Source organism: Phodopus roborovskii, unplaced genomic scaffold, assembly GCF_943737965.1.
Source record: "Phodopus roborovskii unplaced genomic scaffold, PHOROB, whole genome shotgun sequence".
NCBI classification, from domain to species: domain Eukaryota; kingdom Metazoa; phylum Chordata; class Mammalia; order Rodentia; family Cricetidae; genus Phodopus; species Phodopus roborovskii.
Window position 1 is genome coordinate 43418464 of NW_026126418.1, and position 18579 is coordinate 43437042.

Here is an 18579-nt window from a genome sequence, read left to right on the forward strand (position 1 = left end):
GGGAAACAAGAGGGTGCATGGTATTTTCACGTCAAGCACTTTTACTATGAGCCCTTCCTATCCTATATCAGTCCATTTTTCATTACCGTAACAAAATATCTGAAGCTGAGTGGCTTTATAAACAAGGGGTTTCTTAAGTCATAGTTCAGGAAATTGAAGGGCCTGGTGTCAGCATCAGCTCATCTCCAGTGAGGATGGCATACAGTCAGGATAAGGTTCTACAAGAACCTTGAGAGCTCATGAGAACCACTGTCTCTGCTGCTGAGGGTGTGGCCCCAGTGACCCTAAGGGCTTCCTGCCAGGCCCTACCTTCTAACATTACTACGCTATAGACTAAACATGAACCACATCTACACCATAATGCACCCACTTAGAAGTGCTTTACTTCTAGGGCAGCCCAGAGATACACACAGAGTGCCAGACACTGGGAAGGGCTTACGGCTTGTGTTGTGTTGTAAGTGGTAAGAGACATTCTTGTTGCTACCCTGTCATTAGTGGGTGGGAAATGGTGATATAAAATAAGAGATGAATTAGGATAATGAGAGGCAAAGGAGAAAGGAGTAAATTCTCCACAAGTAATGTTTTTCTCTTCATGGTTATTTAACTTTGAAAGAGAACTTGAAAGGAATAATCATGGTTCCATAAGAGACAAAGGACTGAGTGTGGGAGCCAGACAGGAAGGTGTGAGAGCCGTTAGTGCAGTAACTAGAAACATGCAGGAAAACACACGACTCCAAAAACATGCTGGTTTGTGTATCACAGAGAGCAGAGTGAAGGGAAAGCCAAGGATGGCCTGTTCTGCCACCTGCATCTCATTTTCAGTGAGTGTATTTTTTTGTTTTTGTTTGTTTGAATGTTCATTTCTTGGGTGTTTCTTTGGATCCTGGTGAATGGATGGTAAAACAACTAAATGGGAGGATTTGAGAGATGGGAGAACCTTTAAACAAGAAGGACAGGGTATATATGTTACTTAACTTTTCATTCTTGTTTATGTGCACGTTCATGTGCTCACAGGCCGGAAAAGGGCATTGGCTCCCCTATAGCTGGAGTTACATATAGGTGGTTTTAAGCCACCTATGCTACCGGCAACCAAACTCAGGTTGTCTTTTTCTGCAAGAGCAACAATTGTCTCTCCCGCCTCACAGCTTTCTTTAGTACAAATGAGATCCATCCGTATTTACCCATTGATGTAACCAGCATGTAATAAATGCCTACAGGGTGGTCATACCATAGGACTGGGGACCCTGGTCAAAACAAGACAGACAGGGAAAGAAGACAGGTGGTCAGCACACTCACAAGCAGCTATAAAAGTGGTAAAGAGAAGCAGGGTGTGATTGACATGACTCCGGCTTACTTTCTTCTGGGAGCAGAGTGCTGTCTGGGAAGCTGGAGGGGTGCTCGGGCTTCTTTGGGGTTTACTGTCCAATGGTGGAACTGTGGAGAGAGTCACGGTGCTGCAGTGTGGAGGGGTGGCTTCTCCTTGGCTCTCCAGTTTCGGGACATCGGCCAGCACTGACATCCATGGGAGTCACAAGGCCTGAGATCCTCCTTGACATGAACAGCTCTCTCCTATTGAAATCGAAGCCCTTTCCCATATTGTCAGACATACCTATGGCTGTGTACTCACATCATATTCCCATGTCCATAGCTCCTACAGAACCATTACTGTGCAAGTTTGCGGATGGAGGACAGAAGAAGAGACAGAACCCAAACAAGTACATCCCTAATGGGCGGCCATGGCACAGAGAAGGAGAGGTGAGGCTTGTAAGTCCTTTCTTGAAACTTCAGGGTGGGTGTGTCATCCTGAATATTCTCATAATGAAAAGCTCTACAAGGGCATCTGGTCTGGACTGCCACACTTCTGAAACAGTCCAGACTAAATCCTCCTACTGGGGCCTTGTCACTCAAGGCCATCTGACTGCAGCTGTCTCCAGTGCAGGAGTTGCTGAGTGTGCAATCCCCAGGAGGACAGGTAGACCATGGGAATAGCTACACTGCACGTCGGTAAAAGGATGACTATGAAGGCATTTGAGTGTGGAGTGTTCAGCTTTTAATAGGTTTACATTAACAGTATTCAGAATCTGTCCTTAACATTTAAAATAAATAGTATATGTCATTATTTATTTACTTTTGTATTAGATTCTTTTTCTTACTGCAAAAATGTGCCATGCAATATATTCTGATCATGCTTTCATGCTTTTTTCTGTCCGCCACTGATATATTCCCTCTCTCTCTCCCTCTCTCTCTCTCAAACAAATAGGCAAACAATCTTTTGAAGCTTTCTTTAAAAAGAAACTTCAATTTCTTAATGCATTGTTGGGCTTCCTCTTCCTTGTATTTATTTCAATAAATATTTATATTTTAAAAGATTGTAAAGAACCCAGAATGTGTGAGAGAAAATGTTTTGAACCTACGCTGTCCAGTGATAGCCACATGTAGCCCTCTGAGCATGTGATGTCTGGCTATTTTACTGGAAGGATTGGTTTCTGTTTAGTTTTCAATAGCTCCTTGTGGTAATGGCTGCTGTGTGGGGTGGCACGATGGAGCTCAACTCTCAAGAGTTTGTGATCGTGCTTGGCTAACAGAAACTTCCAATTTTATCAACTGTGACTATTACCATATGCTACAGAGACTCTACAAAATACAGTTTTCAATTAGTGCCTTTCTGGGTGGATTTTCATGTTTCCTTCTGCTTCCTGTAGGCTGGAATGACACTCACTTACGACCCGACTACAGCTGCTCTCCATAACGGGTATGTCACTAGGATACATGCATCACGGCTTGAGGGACAGTGATGGTGGAAAGCATCAGACATTGTCCCGGAATGATTCGTTGAAAGGGTTACTTAATAAAGGCTTTTGTGTTTGTTCTAGATTTTACCCTTCACCATACAGTATTGCCACAAACCGAATGATCAGTCAAACTTCTCTTACACCCTATATTGCATCTCCTGTGTCTACCTACCAGGTTTGTACCTCAGGACCCGACAGCAGTGCACCATGCATCTCTGCTGCATTTTTTAAAATGTGTCTTCAAACTCTGAACAGTTTTAAAATGATGAAATCTAAGTCAAATTAGATGCAGCTTGCATACCTAGTTTGGAACAAGCTGCCTTTTATTTGGTGTAGCAGTTTGCTCTTCTGTAGAGGAGAGTGTAGCGTCAGGGAAGTGGTTGGAATCAACAGATGGCTCTTGAATTGGGGTAAACCTGTGTATTCCCTCCATCGTGTATCCCAGAAACGGAAACAAACTGGAGAGCGAATGCATGCTCCTGCCTGCGTTTATTCACTAGCAGGAGGAGATAAGACAGAACTCTAGCACACAGACTGCCTCTATTAGGTGATGTTAACCGATGTGGTTGAGGTTTGAAGTCCTTCCCCCACCATTAACTCCCGTTTCATTGTTTTGTGAAGAGGCTTTACCTTAACTATATTGCCAGCTGAGGAGTGAACCCTCATGAAGCTCCTTTGTCCGGCACTGATCTGATGGGATTACAGGATGAGCGAGGCACGTGTGCCTCTGTCTTCCTGTAGTAGTCTTCCCCACAGCAGGTGTACTGCCTGGGCCCAGACAGCACTGTCTGAGTTCAGTTACTGACCTCTTCTTCCATTGACTGCTGGAATCTTGTGTTCTTGTTTTTGAAACCGAATTAGATGTTGTAGTCCTGACATCTGGGATTGGGGACTACAGCATCTTATCTAACAGCTATGCTGTATGATAGCTATAAGTCTCAGTTTCCTCGTCTTTAAAATGGGGATAATAATAGTTTCCACCTTATTATCTTGAGAGCTCTCTGAGCACTGAATGAAAATGTAAAGAGCTTGCCGGGAAGTAGTGGCGCACACCTTTAATCCCAGCACTCGGGAGGCAGAGGCAGGAGGATCTCTGTGAGTTTGAGGCCAGCCTGGTCTATAGATCCAGTTCCAGGCAGGTTCCAAAACAATACAGAGAAACCCTGTCTGGAAAAGCAAAAAAAAAAAAAAAAAAAAAAAAAAGAAAAGAAAAGAAAGAAAAAGAAAGGGAGAGAATGTAAAGAGCCTCCACGGAGTACTGGCATATCATTAATACACTATAATGTCAGCTAGCAGCAGCAGCACTTTTTTTTAAATAATGCTCAGTATAAGGCAATATCAGTATGAAAAGGAAAAGATTGTGTACTGAAAGCAGAGTGTCACAGCAGTGCCTGCCACCTTTAGCCTCCTCCACTCCCAATCTCTGCACCTTTTCTTTCCCTTATCCTCCCTGGGTTGTTACTTAACTGATGTGTCAGTCTTCTGGACATAATAGTCACTTACTCACTTATTCTCTTCAGCTGTTGAGAAGTTAAGATCCAGTGTCTTCCTTGTCTCTCAGTGAGAGCCAGTGGATATAGTACGTCCCCCTTCATAAGCAACATCTACAGCTGATCCTAAAATGTAGTCTTCGATGCCCTGAACATGGCGATCTGCCCTGTCTGTATTGATACAAAGAAGGGCAAGTGTGAGCTCACTCTAAAGACCATATCAGTTATGTTGCTGTAGACATTTCAGCTCTTAATCCATCTTTCTACCACTGATTTTCCCCTTTGAAGCGGTTAAACTGTCAGTTGTTTTATAGAATGAAAAGTTGGATCAGTGTTGGGAACCCCAACTGGACAAGGCTAGCTGCAGACAGCCCACCATTCCAAGGCCTCGTTTCCTCCTTGGGGAATTCTGGTTTTTGTAAGGCCCATGTGGAATTCATTCCATTTGCCTGATGCTCGGCAGCATAATCTTTCAGGCGGTGCCTATCCTTATATAGCAGTGCCAAGCGGAGTCAGTGGATGTGCCCCCAGGTAATCAGAGACCCCTTTAAGGTGTTAGCAAAAATGTTTATGTACAATTAGTTTGGGATGGGGTTTTTTGTTTCAGGTTTTCAAAGAACCAATGGTAAAAAGGTTGATAGATTATTATTCCCATTTTATAATTAAGGACTGTTGAGGATTGGAAACAGAATGGCTGCTTTGCTGCTGAGATAAAAAACATGAAATTAGATATCATAGCTCCCTAACCCTATAATACTATAAGTGCTTAGGCAATTATGACCACAGAAGCATATAAAAGTGGGGGGTATCTGGCCCAAATCGGGGTTTACAGGGAGCTGCTTTGCCTCTCATGATGTGTCTGTAAGGGCCCACACTCATGCCGGAGTTGGCCATCTCCACTAAACCACCATATGCTCATGCAGTTGGATTTGAGAAAGTGGCATCTGCAAGAAACCACCAGTACCCCAGTGGGAAAGGCTGCAGTCCAGATAACTGCAATGTTAACAAGGCAGAAGCACTTAACTTTGGTCTGCCTTAGGTGGCAAAGGAAACCAGAGAAAACAAGTATCGGGGCTCTGCTATCAAGGTAAATCGCACTACATTCTTTCCCCATGACTCTTCCCGTATTCTCTCTGTAGAATCTCTGACGTTAACACTCAGGGACAGGACGCAGGAGGGTTCTGATAAGAACTGGGAAACGAAATGTATCTTACAATTCCATAGACCTTGAAAAGCCGTGGGCATCAAGAAGCAGACTCATCCTCTCTTCCCAGGCAGGATGCTCATTTCCTTCCTGCTACAGACCTGACCCTCGCATCTGATTTCTCAGTTCGGAGGGTTACTGTGTGGATGCCCTTTTAACTTAACTGTTGATGGCAAGATCTGCATACCTCCCATTTACTGTCCTAGGTCTGCATTTCAGACATTCTTTTCCTCACTAACTAGAAATTGTTGACTACACAAAATCCACACCTGTTTTCCCGATTATCAAAGAGATTGCATTCAATTATTCCTAATAAATAGTATGTGCTTGGAGGGTTAGTTTCTAATGAAATGTTCTACAATTAATCCTCATTCATCAGTATTCCTAAAATGTAGTTCATATCTTGATTATAACACTTCACTAATTCGGATTGTGTATGTTTATTTCCTTTGCTTAGACAGACAGTATCTTTCTCAAGTGTGAAGCCCATCCATGCCTTCTGCTCCTTGGTCCCTAATGTTCAGTACCTACGTACTGAGTGGGCAAACTGACATTGGTTCTAAATGATCGTTTCATCTCATTTAGAGGGACCAGTTTGTCAGGAACTCTAACTGCCTTAACCTTTGTAATCATTGATAGTATTGTCTCCTTATCTTCTTTCTGTAGATTTTTAACACGATTAAAAAAAAAAAAAAATGTAGAGTGTTAGAAGATTGTTGCAGTATAAATCAATGTTCCTTTCAAAATCCTCCCTTTTCTAGGTGCAAAGTCCTTCTTGGATGCAACCTCAACCATACATCCTACAGCATCCTGTAAGTTTCTCATGTTAATGACTTTGTGTTATCTAAGTAAGCTAATGTGTGAAGCCTGTTGAGTTAAAACCACTCTACCAAAGATGGTGGGGGAGGGGATGGAAAGCCTCAGACATAGAAAATTAAAATGTGCTGGTCACCCTTGTCTTAAAAATGAATTATTGGTACACATTAATTATTAAATAAGAACTTAAAATATATCCTATTTGAGGCAAGGTATTCTTTTTCTACTCATGCCAGTTTGGAAGGGTGCCATTAGTTGAGGAACTACATAATTTTGCAATGTGTGGAAAGAAATGGCTCTTTTTTATGTTCTTTGTGATTTAGAAATGAAATTCCGATCCAGGCAGGGCTTTGCCTCAGTGTCACTTAGCCTATCTGGAGAAAGGATACACACTAAGACAGCAGTACAGTCCTCCTATATAGCAAATAGGATGTCTTCATCAATTTCAGCATTTGTTATCTTAATATGTATGGGTTTTTTTTTTTAAACACTATACTTGCACAAAACCCATTCTTGCACAAAAGTGAAAGACAAGTGTTTAGAACAAACTCACAAACCAGACTGAGAATGCCCATGGTGACCCAAACATATGCCACAAATGGGCCACAGAATTGGCCCTTTGGTTTCTAGTTACCAAAGCCAATTAGGCATTTCATGTACAAAATACATCACAGTTTAAGAAAAGAACTCAACTCTCAGCCTTAAAATGAGACAGGGATTTCTCTCGAGTTCCTTCTACCATGGACCACTGCAATCTGAGACCATGTGGATGAAATAGCTGTCAATAGCAAGTGCTGAACAGGAAATGCTGAGGCAACCATTCAGACGCAAGTAAAACATGTGTCTTGTACCTGTTCTCATACACAAACACATAAGTCCACACATACTACACCCATGGCAGTCTTTGTCCCGATTCTTGATGGTTCGTTTGGAGCCATCAGTACACTCTTAGTGTATAGGAGGTACCTGTATATGAGGAAAAAGGGTCAGGAAACCCCTTCCCCATAGTCTAGACCTCTGCTTATCATTGTTGTTCTATGTTTTTTGATAATGTATCCTAAAAAAGAGATATGGCCTTTTTTTTTTTTTTCCTTTTTGGTGAAGTTAGAGGCAACTACTGCATATATTTTAACTCTTTGAGGAGACCTGTGTTACTATTCTCCACCCAGATCTAAACTATATGAAACACCTGCTCGTGCCCTGAACTGCTATCCGGTGATTAGTAAATACCAGTGTGTTTCAAGGCAGTCAACTTCAGCCATCCCAAAACACGTGTTTGTATTAGGGAGTAGGACACAATACTAGCATGCTGTAACAATTAAGTAATTGCAAAACTGAGAGGAATGGTAAAAATCCATTGATTATGTAGAGAAATTTAGACACATGTCCAAACAACTCAATGTTGGTTACTCTGTATAGCATGATCTAGCCATTAAAATTGATGGCAGTAAGGCAGTTACCATTTCTAGTAGAAAGCCAAGTTAAAAACAAGAGCCCAAAGTAAGCTATTGTTCATGTTCTCTGATGCAGAATCTAGCTTTCAGTTAGGTGCTGCTAATAACTTGGTTCTGTTACAGGGATCACAGGATGAGTGATCTTTTCCTTCCCTCTGTTTTCTTACACACATTTAATTGGATTTTTTATGGCAAAACATTTTCCAGCAAAATAAGTGAACATGGAACTGGATTGGCTTCCCAGACATGGGATAGGAAGTTCTGAAAAATACCCATAAATGAAGAACGTCCTACCTACTTAATCTTGAACCAGATGGCTATCTCTAAAGCATGTTTAAACAAGCTGCTGTGTTGATCACACATTTTTGTTTGTTAGTTTTATGGCTGTAGAAAACAAAAGCTATTTCTCTCCCTCCCCCCCCCCCCAACATTTGGCCGCACTGGCAGCCAGTCATCCTTAGTTTGTAGCATGTAGCAGCCCTTCCTACTGGCCTGCCTATCTGGCTTTACAGTCAGGTCAGACAAGGATTTCAGTGGGATGAAATAAAATTGCTATTTCCTCTCAGCTCTTTTATGACAGTTTCAGGAACGTAATCTGAGATATTTGGGGTAGTTGTTGAGGATACCACTGTTTAGTTTGAGGGAGGTTACCTTCGCCTCAGCATAGGGCTTTTTTCTGCAAATTGTAACTACAGAGTCTCAATTCTCCCTGGGTTTGTCACCTTTTCTCACCTTCCCAGGGTGCCGTGTTAACTCCCTCAATGGAACACACCATGTCACTACAGCCTGCTTCTATGATCAGCCCTCTGGCCCAGCAAATGAGTCATCTGTCACTAGGCAGCACCGGAACAGTAGGTGGCAAATTAATATCCTGTGTTTTTGCAAATAGAGGAAAGTGAATTAAGGAAGCCCTGCCTTTCCCTAGTGAGAGAGCATAGGCCTGGGAGGGGTGGGAGGATAACAAAGATTGTGTCTGGCCCCCTCCCCATCTGGCATCGGCTTCCACAAAGTAAAATGGTACTCAGAAAATTCTTTATCAGTTGATGACCTGTACAAGTTCATCTCTGGATACCTCTCACCCACATAACACCCGCACATGCCCATGTCTAGCTTTTATAACCCATGTTACAAGGTACAGGTCACAGAGGGCAGGCATGGTCTCCTCATTTGTTCTTCATGCAGGGTTGCAGCACTGAATTGCAGTTTTTATAGTGACTCGTTTCCCTACACTCCAAGGGCCTTGTTGGGTTTTAAGGCTCAATAAGGACTAGGCCAACTGTAAAAGATGGACAGTAGCATTCGGTTCAGCTGGTATTTGTGGTAGCTGAATAGTATAAAGGGCAATGTGTTTGTCCTCTTATGCTGAAAACTAGCAACAGCTTCTCATGAAAGTGAATCCAGGACAAGGCACAGCCCAGAAATAGGCTGCAAATCCCACCTGCCTTTTGGAAATGAGACTGCTGAAATAGACAAAGTAGGGCTCCCTGGCTACATCTGCAGGGGCCTGCTAATAGTCCCTTCAGATCTCTCTCTACACAAATAGTATGAGGCCTCCACTCTGGGAATGATCAGAAAATAAATGGCTTCTTGAGAACAGATTTTTTTTATGACACACTGATGATACTGAATTACTCAAATGAGAAGCATTAATGACCTTCACATGGGCACATTTTTTGTTGTTGTTGTTAATAAATTCAAAGAACATGGCATTTTTAGTTTGACCAACCAAGTGACATATTCGTGTGCAGTAATTAAGCTTTGAGGAGAACCCATATATATTTATTCTTTGAGACTTCTAAGTACTTTATAGCCATCTCGGATCCTGGCCCCTACACCCCCTCCAGTACTCTGAATTTTGCATGGCTTGCTGCTGCATACCCTGATCACCTTCTCTTTTCAGTACATGCCTGCAACATCAGCCATGCAAGGAGCCTACTTGCCACAGTACACACACATGCAGACAGCGGCGGTTCCCGTTGAGGTTGGTATAGAGCATCCTAGTGGCTTTTGTGGAGATGGGTAGTTTTACATCTGAGTCATTAAAATAGAATAACAGGGGAAAAAAAAAAACTATCAAGAGTCAAATATTTTATCAAGGCATAGTAGCACATGTCTGTTGTCCTAGCACCAGAAAGATGGAGGCAAGAAGATGCCTGAGTGCAGGCCAGCTTGGGCTGTATAACTAAAGAAATAGGTATAGAAAGAGTGTGTGCTTAATATTGTTTTTCAACTGTAAAAAAAAAAAAAAAAAAAAAAACCGCTCTTTCTATGCAAAAGTATAGCAACATCTAGATACATTGTATCTCCAAACTTCCTCCAAATAACTTTGTAATCTTACAGCATATTGCATACCAGGGCAAGGCTGTCTTATTCTCCCCAAAATGGTACTTACAGGCATATTAAGATAAAATTGGAGTTTACAATTCTAGTTCTAAAGAGTAAATCAATGATAATGATTATAGAAAGAAACCGGTCATAATTCAGAAAACGGCAGAAGAAAAACTGGTGTTTCTAAATTGCATCAAGCATGAGGACCAGCCCTCCCTGTTTTTGTAGCTAACTACTATCCTTGGTTATTATCTTGGAATATATATTTCATTTATAGATTCTGACATCTGAATTATGATTGCACAGGAAGCACATTTTCCTGCAGTGTATCCTCAAGACTCAAAGGGAATTAATCAGTTCAGTTATCTTACCTTCTAGGCAGATCCCAAAGGTTCTTGAGAACTGTGGTTGTAGTATTTTCATGATCATACAACTTTGAACACCCTGAACCCACGGGTTTTTATGTGCAATTCTCCATAACAATGGAAAACAAAAAATTTCTCTGTAACTACTTCAGCAAGCCTACCTGTGATTTTTCAAACACAATTTGAACTGAGACAAGACAAAATACTCTTTGTTTTATTACTGATTTATTCTTATTTTAGTAGAGGTTCAGCCAGGGCCTCTTACATGCCAGGAAAATGCACTGCCATTGAGCTATGTCCACATTCATTTAAAAATCAAGACGTCACTCTATAATCCAGGCAGGCTGTAAACTTAGCCCTTTCTGCCTTACCTCACAAGTAGCTAAGGTTATAGGCCCTGCTTCCATTTACTGAGTAGATTCACACTTTACAGCAGGTAAGTATTAGAAAGTTTGATTGTCCATACAATTGATGCCTTCAGGGGCAGGGGGAGCTATGACATGAAACATTTGCATACTGTCTCAGACTCTAAAATCTGAAAATACTGAATTATAAACTATATCTGGCTCCAAGGAGATGAAGACAAGAAATTTTTCTGATTAATATTTAAATTAAACATTTAGACTGGAGGTTTATCATATTTCAGCTGCATTGGGGCAGTGATTAGCCTTAGAAGCTCTATTTGACTTGAAATTCACTTTAAAGAGTGTTTGTATTAAGGTATATGTTCTTGGACTCGGGCCTTAGCAGCAGAGTTAACAGTTTCATTGCTAACATGTGTCATGCATTCTGCTTTGTTGTAGGAAGCAAGTGGCCAGCAGCAGGTGGCTGTGGAGACATCTAATGACCATTCTCCATATTCCTTTCAACCCAATAAGTAACTGTGAGGTATGAGGGAAAAGTCTCCCTAACTTCCGGGTTCATATGAAGACATCTAGTGTACTGTTATCAAATGAGGCTTAGAAAACCTCCAGTTAAATGCGTTTATGAATTTGCAGGGACAGTGCTTTTTATTGAAATCAAATATATATTTCCTCTACCCAGAAAGACATAAATATAAAGCATAGAACATTGATTTCCAAAACTGTCCTGTAGCGGGAACATCCTATTTCTATTGCTTAAATAGTAGCTAAGGAGATACAGCTCAAGATGCTGCTTAATCAAGTCTCATAAAGCCAGCAGCATCTCACCTGTGAATTCAGATTGTTAGCATCCTTCGAACAAAAGATTATATCACCAGCTCTCACTGGAGTCCAATTCAAATTTCACCATGTGTATTTCAGTAAAATGACCATACATGGAATCCAGTTTCTGGATTGTCTTGAAACAGTATGTGCTGTTGATCTCATCAAGCCACTCTTCATTTGAAACCCATGGCAAGTTGGCTCTGGGCTGCCTTAAAGACAAAACTATCCTGCATCCCAAATTTGAAAGGCAAACTCAAGGAACTGAAAGTGACCCTCACATCCCTAGCTGACCAAGGATGAGCACAATCTTGTTCAGCCATTTATCTCTTTTAAACAAAAGATGACAAAGCCCTGTGTTGTGTTTGTTAAATCAGCAAGAACATTGGTCTTTTATCTTTCTCTTCCAGATGTACCGAAGGGAGTTCTTACATGAAGAAGGGTGTGAAGGCTGAACAATCATGGATTTTTCTGATCAATTGTGCTTTAGGAAATTATTGACAGTTTTGCACAGGTTCTTGAAAAACGTTATTTATAATGAAATCAACTAAAACTATTTTTGCTATAAGTTCTATAAGGTGCATAAAACCCTTAAATTCATCTAGTAGCTGTTCCCCTGAACAGGTTTATTTTAGTAAAAAACAAAAAACAAAACAAAAAAAAAACAAAAAAAAACAAAGATTTTTATCAAATATAATGATGCAAAAAAGAAAAAAAAAAGAGAGAAAAAGAAAACTTCAATTTTCTGGGTATGCACAAAGACCACGAAGACTTATCCAAGTGCATGACCGGATTTTTGTGGTTTTGTTCATTTTGTGTTTAATTTGTCTTTTTTTTTTTTTTTTTTTTTTCCACTGTATGGGATGGGCTTTCTGAAGTTTTGATTGTCTGACTTCACCCATGGTGTTCTGTGCTTGCCGTACGAGTGTCGCTATAACTCAATGTTGCCCTCAATGTCTTTTCTTAGCTTTCCATTTTTCTTTCAATGTAGTGTGAAGTGTCTTATCCTTTTCTATGAATTCCAATTTGCCTTAACTCTTTTGATGCTGTAGCTGTTTCAGTAAAGTTAGTTCAAACTAATGATGTAGAATGCTTTGACCAAATGGGCTGGTCTATTACGCCTTGTAAAACAGCAGCATAGGGCTTTTAAAAGGTAGTCAATAAAAGTTGCTGAAATTTTGGCTTTTTTAAATATGTAGTAGGTGTTTTTAATGATTTTTCACATAACGTGTAAGGTAGTAAAGTGTAAGAAGGGAGATCTGTTTTGTGTGAAACACATTTTCTGACTGGGGGACTTTTAATATAGTAAATTGTTTGTGAAGCTGTGCACTGACAGTTTCTTCTGATAGTTTGACCAGTTTAGGATATCTGCTGTATGATGTGATGTAAAGTCTTTTTTGCCTTTTTTTTTTTTTTTTTTTTTTTTTTTCAGGAAAAAAAAAAAACAAAAAAAAAACAAAACAAAACAAAAAAAAAAAAAACTTAACAATGTTCTAGATTTAGTGTAGGTAGCTTTGGGGCTGGGGGTGGGGGTGGGGAGTCACCGAATGTTTTGTCCTTTATACTAACAATAGTGCTTTAGAATGAGAACCATGCCTGTGATCTGGCAAACCGAGGGGGGGAAAGATGTTGCTATTGAAACTAAATGGCAAAAGCTAAAAAGTAAGGATTTCTCTTCAGACCTGAGCTGAGATACAAACAGAAGAAAAGTGATTGGCTACTAGTGCTCTCTCTTGCTCGCTCACTTGCTCTCTAGTAGGTAAATTTGGAAAACTAAAAATGACTCGGCACTTTTAAAGGTAACTTCACCAAAGACCGAAGAGCCAGTAGCCAGTAACTCCACCTTGTCTCAGCATCACATTTCCTCTGCTCTTTATTTTTGCCGGACCAGTTTGCGGTTAGGAGAATGTGCCTTTTTTGTACCTTTGCATTAGGTTTTATAATTTTAACTGATGTATGGACTCACAGAGACAAACTTAAAAAAGGAAAAAAAAAAAGCATGAAGGAAGATTTGAATCCAAGCAGTGCCACACTCTATGTCATCACTACAGGTGTTCAAGTGTAAAGAAAACCAACTTTGAAACTATGAAATTCCTGATTCATAAATACAGTTATTTCTACTTTAGTACATATGAGATAATTCATTGTTATTAATGCTCTTTTATTAAGGCAATTGCATACGTTTTAAAAGCAATGGTAAATTAAGTTGTCTTCCAAAACTGTGTACTTGTCTGGTCAGCTGTGGATGATCAGTTATCTACCTCAGAGGCTTTTTTTTTGTGCTGGGACAGGTTGCTGGCCCTCCCTGTTTCCACCGACCAAATCCTCCTAGCTCGGGAGCTAGGGCTAAGCAGTTACTTCTTTTGAGTATTTTTTAGTTCTTAAATTTTATTGCTTGTATTTGATATAGATGTCAGTGACATTTCATAGTTTCAAACGTCCTTGCTGCTCTGAGAAGTGTAGATTCTAGTGAAAATTACATAGTCATAAGAGAATGTGTTCTTGGTTTTGTTCCTATTTCCTTTTTTTTTTTTTTTTTTTTTTTTTTTAATTTTGTTTTTAAACAAAGTTGTGGTATTATTGGTTCTATGCTCCCTAAAACAACGTTCTGCTTTGTGGAAATCCAGACTGAATGCAGCCCCCTCCCTCCGTGTACCTAGTGTGTTTATCAGCCCGGGGCTCTCACTACTTGGTATTTTTTCCATTAGTTAAGACAGAAAGATGATAGCTCAGTCAGTAGGGGAGGGGAAATCTGCTGCTAGGTATGTCTGAACTAAGTGCCATACTCGTCTGGGTCAGATTTGGGAAACAACCTCTGTACATACTGGGGAAAAAAAAAAAAGTCAGTTAAACATCACATAGTAGACAGCCATTAAATTATAAAAAAAAATTAATTTATGAAGAAAGACCTTTTGTACAGATTGAAAAAAAAAGATTTTCATAGAGATATCTATATGATCAAGAGAGTTAATTTTTTATTTTTGTTCTACTAGTGCTACATACTTGCCAGCGGTGACTTATTTACCGGTTCAAGATGACTCTGTAGTTTTCTTTCCTAGGACTTGTTAAACGCCAAAAGACATTTTTGAACTGTACATTTGATCAGATTGTTAGCTTTTTCTGTTTTATTTCTTTTGAGAAACCTTTGAATAAAAACATCTGAAACTTTATTTCTCCCTGTCAGTCTTTTTTAGGTAGATTAAACACATGTCAGCATTTGGTTTCACTCCAGCTCAGTAGATGATTGGTTCAGAAGTAAGCTGAGAATTACATCAGATTCCATGGGGTTGAGAAACCTTCCTGCTGTGCTATGAACTTAGATGTCGCATCTCACCTTGGCATAAGTCCAGCCCAAAGTACCCCACTCTTGGTCTGTTTGGGGGTTTCCTGGATGTTCTTTGGTAATGGCGTCAACCCTGGGCCTCTGACATCCTAAGCAGGTGCTCTTGCACTGAGCTGTATCCTTAGCCCCAGAAAAGACTGAAAAATCAGGTCCCCTTCCTTACTGCTGCCCGTTGTTTAGAATATAAAACAGACATTTTCCTATCTGCAGCCAACCCAGACATACCAACATGATCTCATCCCTTTAAAACACAGCTTTAAAAAAAAAAATGGCCTTGCTTTACCGTTCCCAATAGGCACCGCACCGCATGTAGCATTCATGGAGTAGGGGTGAGGGGCTCTCTCTTCCCTCCCTGACTTGCTTTATTGGAGACCAAAAATACAGAGAATTGACTCCTACCCACAGTGGACTAAATGTTTTAATGTAGTCTGTATAGTATCGTCTTTCCATTGGCTCTACCATAGTGGTTAAAGGAGGGCGTAAGAAATTCCACTATGTTTTTATATTCATTTATACATTTGTTGCGTGTGTATTTGGTTGAAGGCTATTCATGAGCCACAGCACACACGTGGTGGTCAGAGGGCATCTGTGTAAGCTCTTTGTTTTTACCATGTGATCTCAGGTCATGAGGCTCTACTGTAAGTACATCATTACTCCCTGCACATCTTGTGGGCCCTGGCTCTATTTCTCAATGATTCCTGCAGTCTCTGGAATGCAGTCTGATAACATTTAGATCCCTTTACCTGCCACAGCTGAGAACGCAATGGTACTTGACTGACTCCTTGAGGAGAAGCATGTCCCCTTGATGCTGACCAGGGCTTCAAAGACACAGATGCCATAGCATTGGAAAACCATGGCCTCAGACATAAAGGGCATCTCAGAATGTAAGCTGTAGACCCTGCCATGCATACTAACCACATACTTATGTGTCCTTCCCTATGAATAATGGCAGAGGTTAGAGGAAACACTCAGTTGCCTGGCACCTTGGGCTTTGTTAAACTTTTAGCAGTTGCTCTCTGATCTTTGATTGCTGCCTTTGGTAGTAGCATTGGGACTGCTAGAGTCCCGGTCACCCCAGCATCCATGCCCTTCATGAGTAGAAGCACTCTACATCCAGTGGAGTGTGAATACTATAATTCTGCATCTTGAATTACATGCAGTATCAATGGGAGAAAGGCAATGTTAATGTTGACACCCAACTTACAGTAGCCTCTCCCCACCAGTAGGGCCAAAAGGGGAAAGATGCACTAATGTTTTTAAGAGCATCAGCCTATCACATTCTCCCTCCTCTCCACAAAAAGCTTAGGATGTAGCTAGAAAGCAGAGGACCCAAAACTTTGGTCTGAGGAAAGGCAGGCAGTTTCTTCCCCTCAAATAGCAAAGCAATAAGAAGCATCCTCAGCCATGGTGATCATGTGCTCTATGGCTGTGGGTGCCCTGGTCAGGATCTGGGGTTATCTGGGGTCGCACTGGCCCATCTGGGAGGTGTGCATGCTTAGCCTTCAAGGGGATCAACTGCTCAGCAGTGGAATTTCAGTCCTACTCAGGCTCCAGAGTGTCTCAGGCACTCAAGCTTGATCTCCATAGGGTAAGATCCCGTTTGAGCTGGAGCCACTAGAGGGAGGATTTTATTACTCAACCTTCAGTGTGAGCCCAGAAAGAGACCAGACACAGTTGCAGGCCAACTGCCAGTGAATGTTTAATACCCCACAGCACATACTGCTACAGCCTGAATTTGGGCTTCACTATAAGAGTCTAAACACAAGTTTATCGGTTGTGGAGATGGGGATAAGAACACACATTGTGAGCTGTGTTGCTTAGACTGCAGAGTGACTTTGGTGGGACTTGTAAGGCTCAAGGAAGCCAAGAGACAGAAGAGGACGCCTCCAGCCTGGCCACGCCACATAACTGGGCATAAGAGTACCATCAGGTCTCCCTGAGCTGCTCTGAATTAAAAGCAGGTGATGGTGACTTAAACACAAACTCCAGTGCTATTTGCTCTTCTAAAATACTCAAGGTGAAGATAGGATCTAGGGCATTCCATCATTTATACAGACACAGATCATAAAGGAGAACGGACATTTCCCCACACACACTCTGCTACACCTAAAGCTGTTCCCCTTGAACACCTCTATCGATGCTTCCCCACACCTCACAGAGTATCTATCTCCTAGTAATAGTTCTCAAACCTGTTTGCCAAGTTAAAACTCTTGCCATTTCAGCTCCTAGCTTTGGTTCTGCCAACTAGAATGAGCCAGAATTCTGTTCCAGAAGTCAGTCATTCTGGCGTGTCCAGCCATCATTCAACAGCACTGTTCTTCTCTGCATTGAACATTTCCTCTCAGCTAACCTCTTGCCCTCACTGCTGACTCCACACTCAACGACAGCAGCCCATCTTCCACGTGTACCTCAGCTGACATCACTCACTGGACCTCGGGGAGTGGCCTTGGGCTTCACCTGCCTTGCTTGATCCTTCCTGACTTCCCCAGGACATCGTAGAGTTAAAATTTGTAGCTCATAAAAAATCTGTGTTTGGTTATGATTTGTTAATATCCATAGTTATTTATAATTAAAAACATGCAAGGGAGTACTGTGAAGTCATTTTGAAGTGAACTTTGATGACAAGAGAAGTGCTCATGCCAAAGTGGCAAGTACAGCATTATAGATCCTGTATGACCCTGAGTATGAGACATTTAAGTATGAAAGCTGAAGAGAAAGTATTCAGGGTGCCTACTGGTTGGCGAGGACTGTGGCAAAGGTGGTGGGACTTTTGATACATTTCTGAATTTTAAAAAAATATATTTTATAAACAAAAAGATACTTTCAGATCACTTTGAAACTATGCAAGCCACTAGGCCCCTAACATTACAACTACCCCAGGGCTGGAGAGATGGCTCAGTGGTTCAGACTGTGACAACTCTTGCAGAGGGCCCAGCTTTGGTTCCCAGTACCCAGGTCAGGCAGCTCCCGAGCACCTGTAACTCCAGCTCCAGGAGATATGACACCCTCTTTCAGCCTCTGCAGGCACCAGAGTAGGTGCATAAAAAATAAAAGTTTAAGATACTGTACAACACATTGGATGTGGCCATATACCTCAAGGGACAATTGAGGAGAAATACAAGTTTGTTGTCTTGAAGTGCAACATCAAGATAAATGTAACAAAGTAAGTGTGAGAGCCCTGAGGGACTCCGATCATGTAAGCAGTGGGGGCTCGTACACACCAAAGCATTTCTCATCACTGATTAGAATTAGCCCATAACACTCATGCTTCCTGGACCTTGTGACATGGCCAAACAGTTCAGTAGCTCTGCTCTTGCCCAAACAAGTCTTGAAGCAAATGTTCAAAGAGTTTGCATCTCTTTGCCACTCCTGCTCTGAAGATACCGACATAGCAAGAAGGCATTGTGTTGTCTGTTTTTGTATCTAGTCAAGCAGCATATGGGATACTTGCCACACAGTGTTCTTTTAACTGCCAGTCATTTGCCCCCAATTGCTAGATTGTGGATCAGCAAGTACTTGTGATAGTTCTTGAATGCCTATTTATTGAGTAGGCTATTTCTTAAGGGGCATGGCAAAGGACTATTCACTGCAAGTGATTCTAGG

The 18579-nt window shown here is 41.2% G+C and overlaps 1 protein-coding gene across 9 annotated transcripts in view; it reads left to right on the plus strand.

Annotated features, from left to right (window-relative positions):
- Rbms1 (RNA binding motif single stranded interacting protein 1) overlaps nt 1-14803 on the plus strand; it is a 206504-nt gene extending 191701 nt beyond the window's left edge. For 4 of the 9 annotated variants that reach the window (XM_051184588.1, XM_051184596.1, XM_051184590.1 and 1 more), the window contains exons 7-15: nt 1649-1764; nt 2703-2752; nt 2874-2967; nt 5322-5369; nt 6248-6298; nt 8497-8607; nt 9657-9737; nt 11253-11337; nt 12044-14803. In XM_051184588.1, the coding sequence (XP_051040545.1) occupies nt 1649-1764; nt 2703-2752; nt 2874-2967; nt 5322-5369; nt 6248-6298; nt 8497-8607; nt 9657-9737; nt 11253-11330 (629 nt within the window). In that variant the 3' untranslated portion in view covers nt 11331-11337; nt 12044-14803. The remainder of the gene's footprint in view (nt 1-1648; nt 1765-2702; nt 2753-2873; nt 2968-5321; nt 5370-6247; nt 6299-8496; nt 8608-9656; nt 9738-11252; nt 11338-12043) is intronic. The other 5 variants (XM_051184589.1, XM_051184591.1, XM_051184593.1 and 2 more) reach the window with 3 other exon arrangements.
- The last annotated feature ends 3776 nt before the right edge of the window (nt 14804-18579 follow it).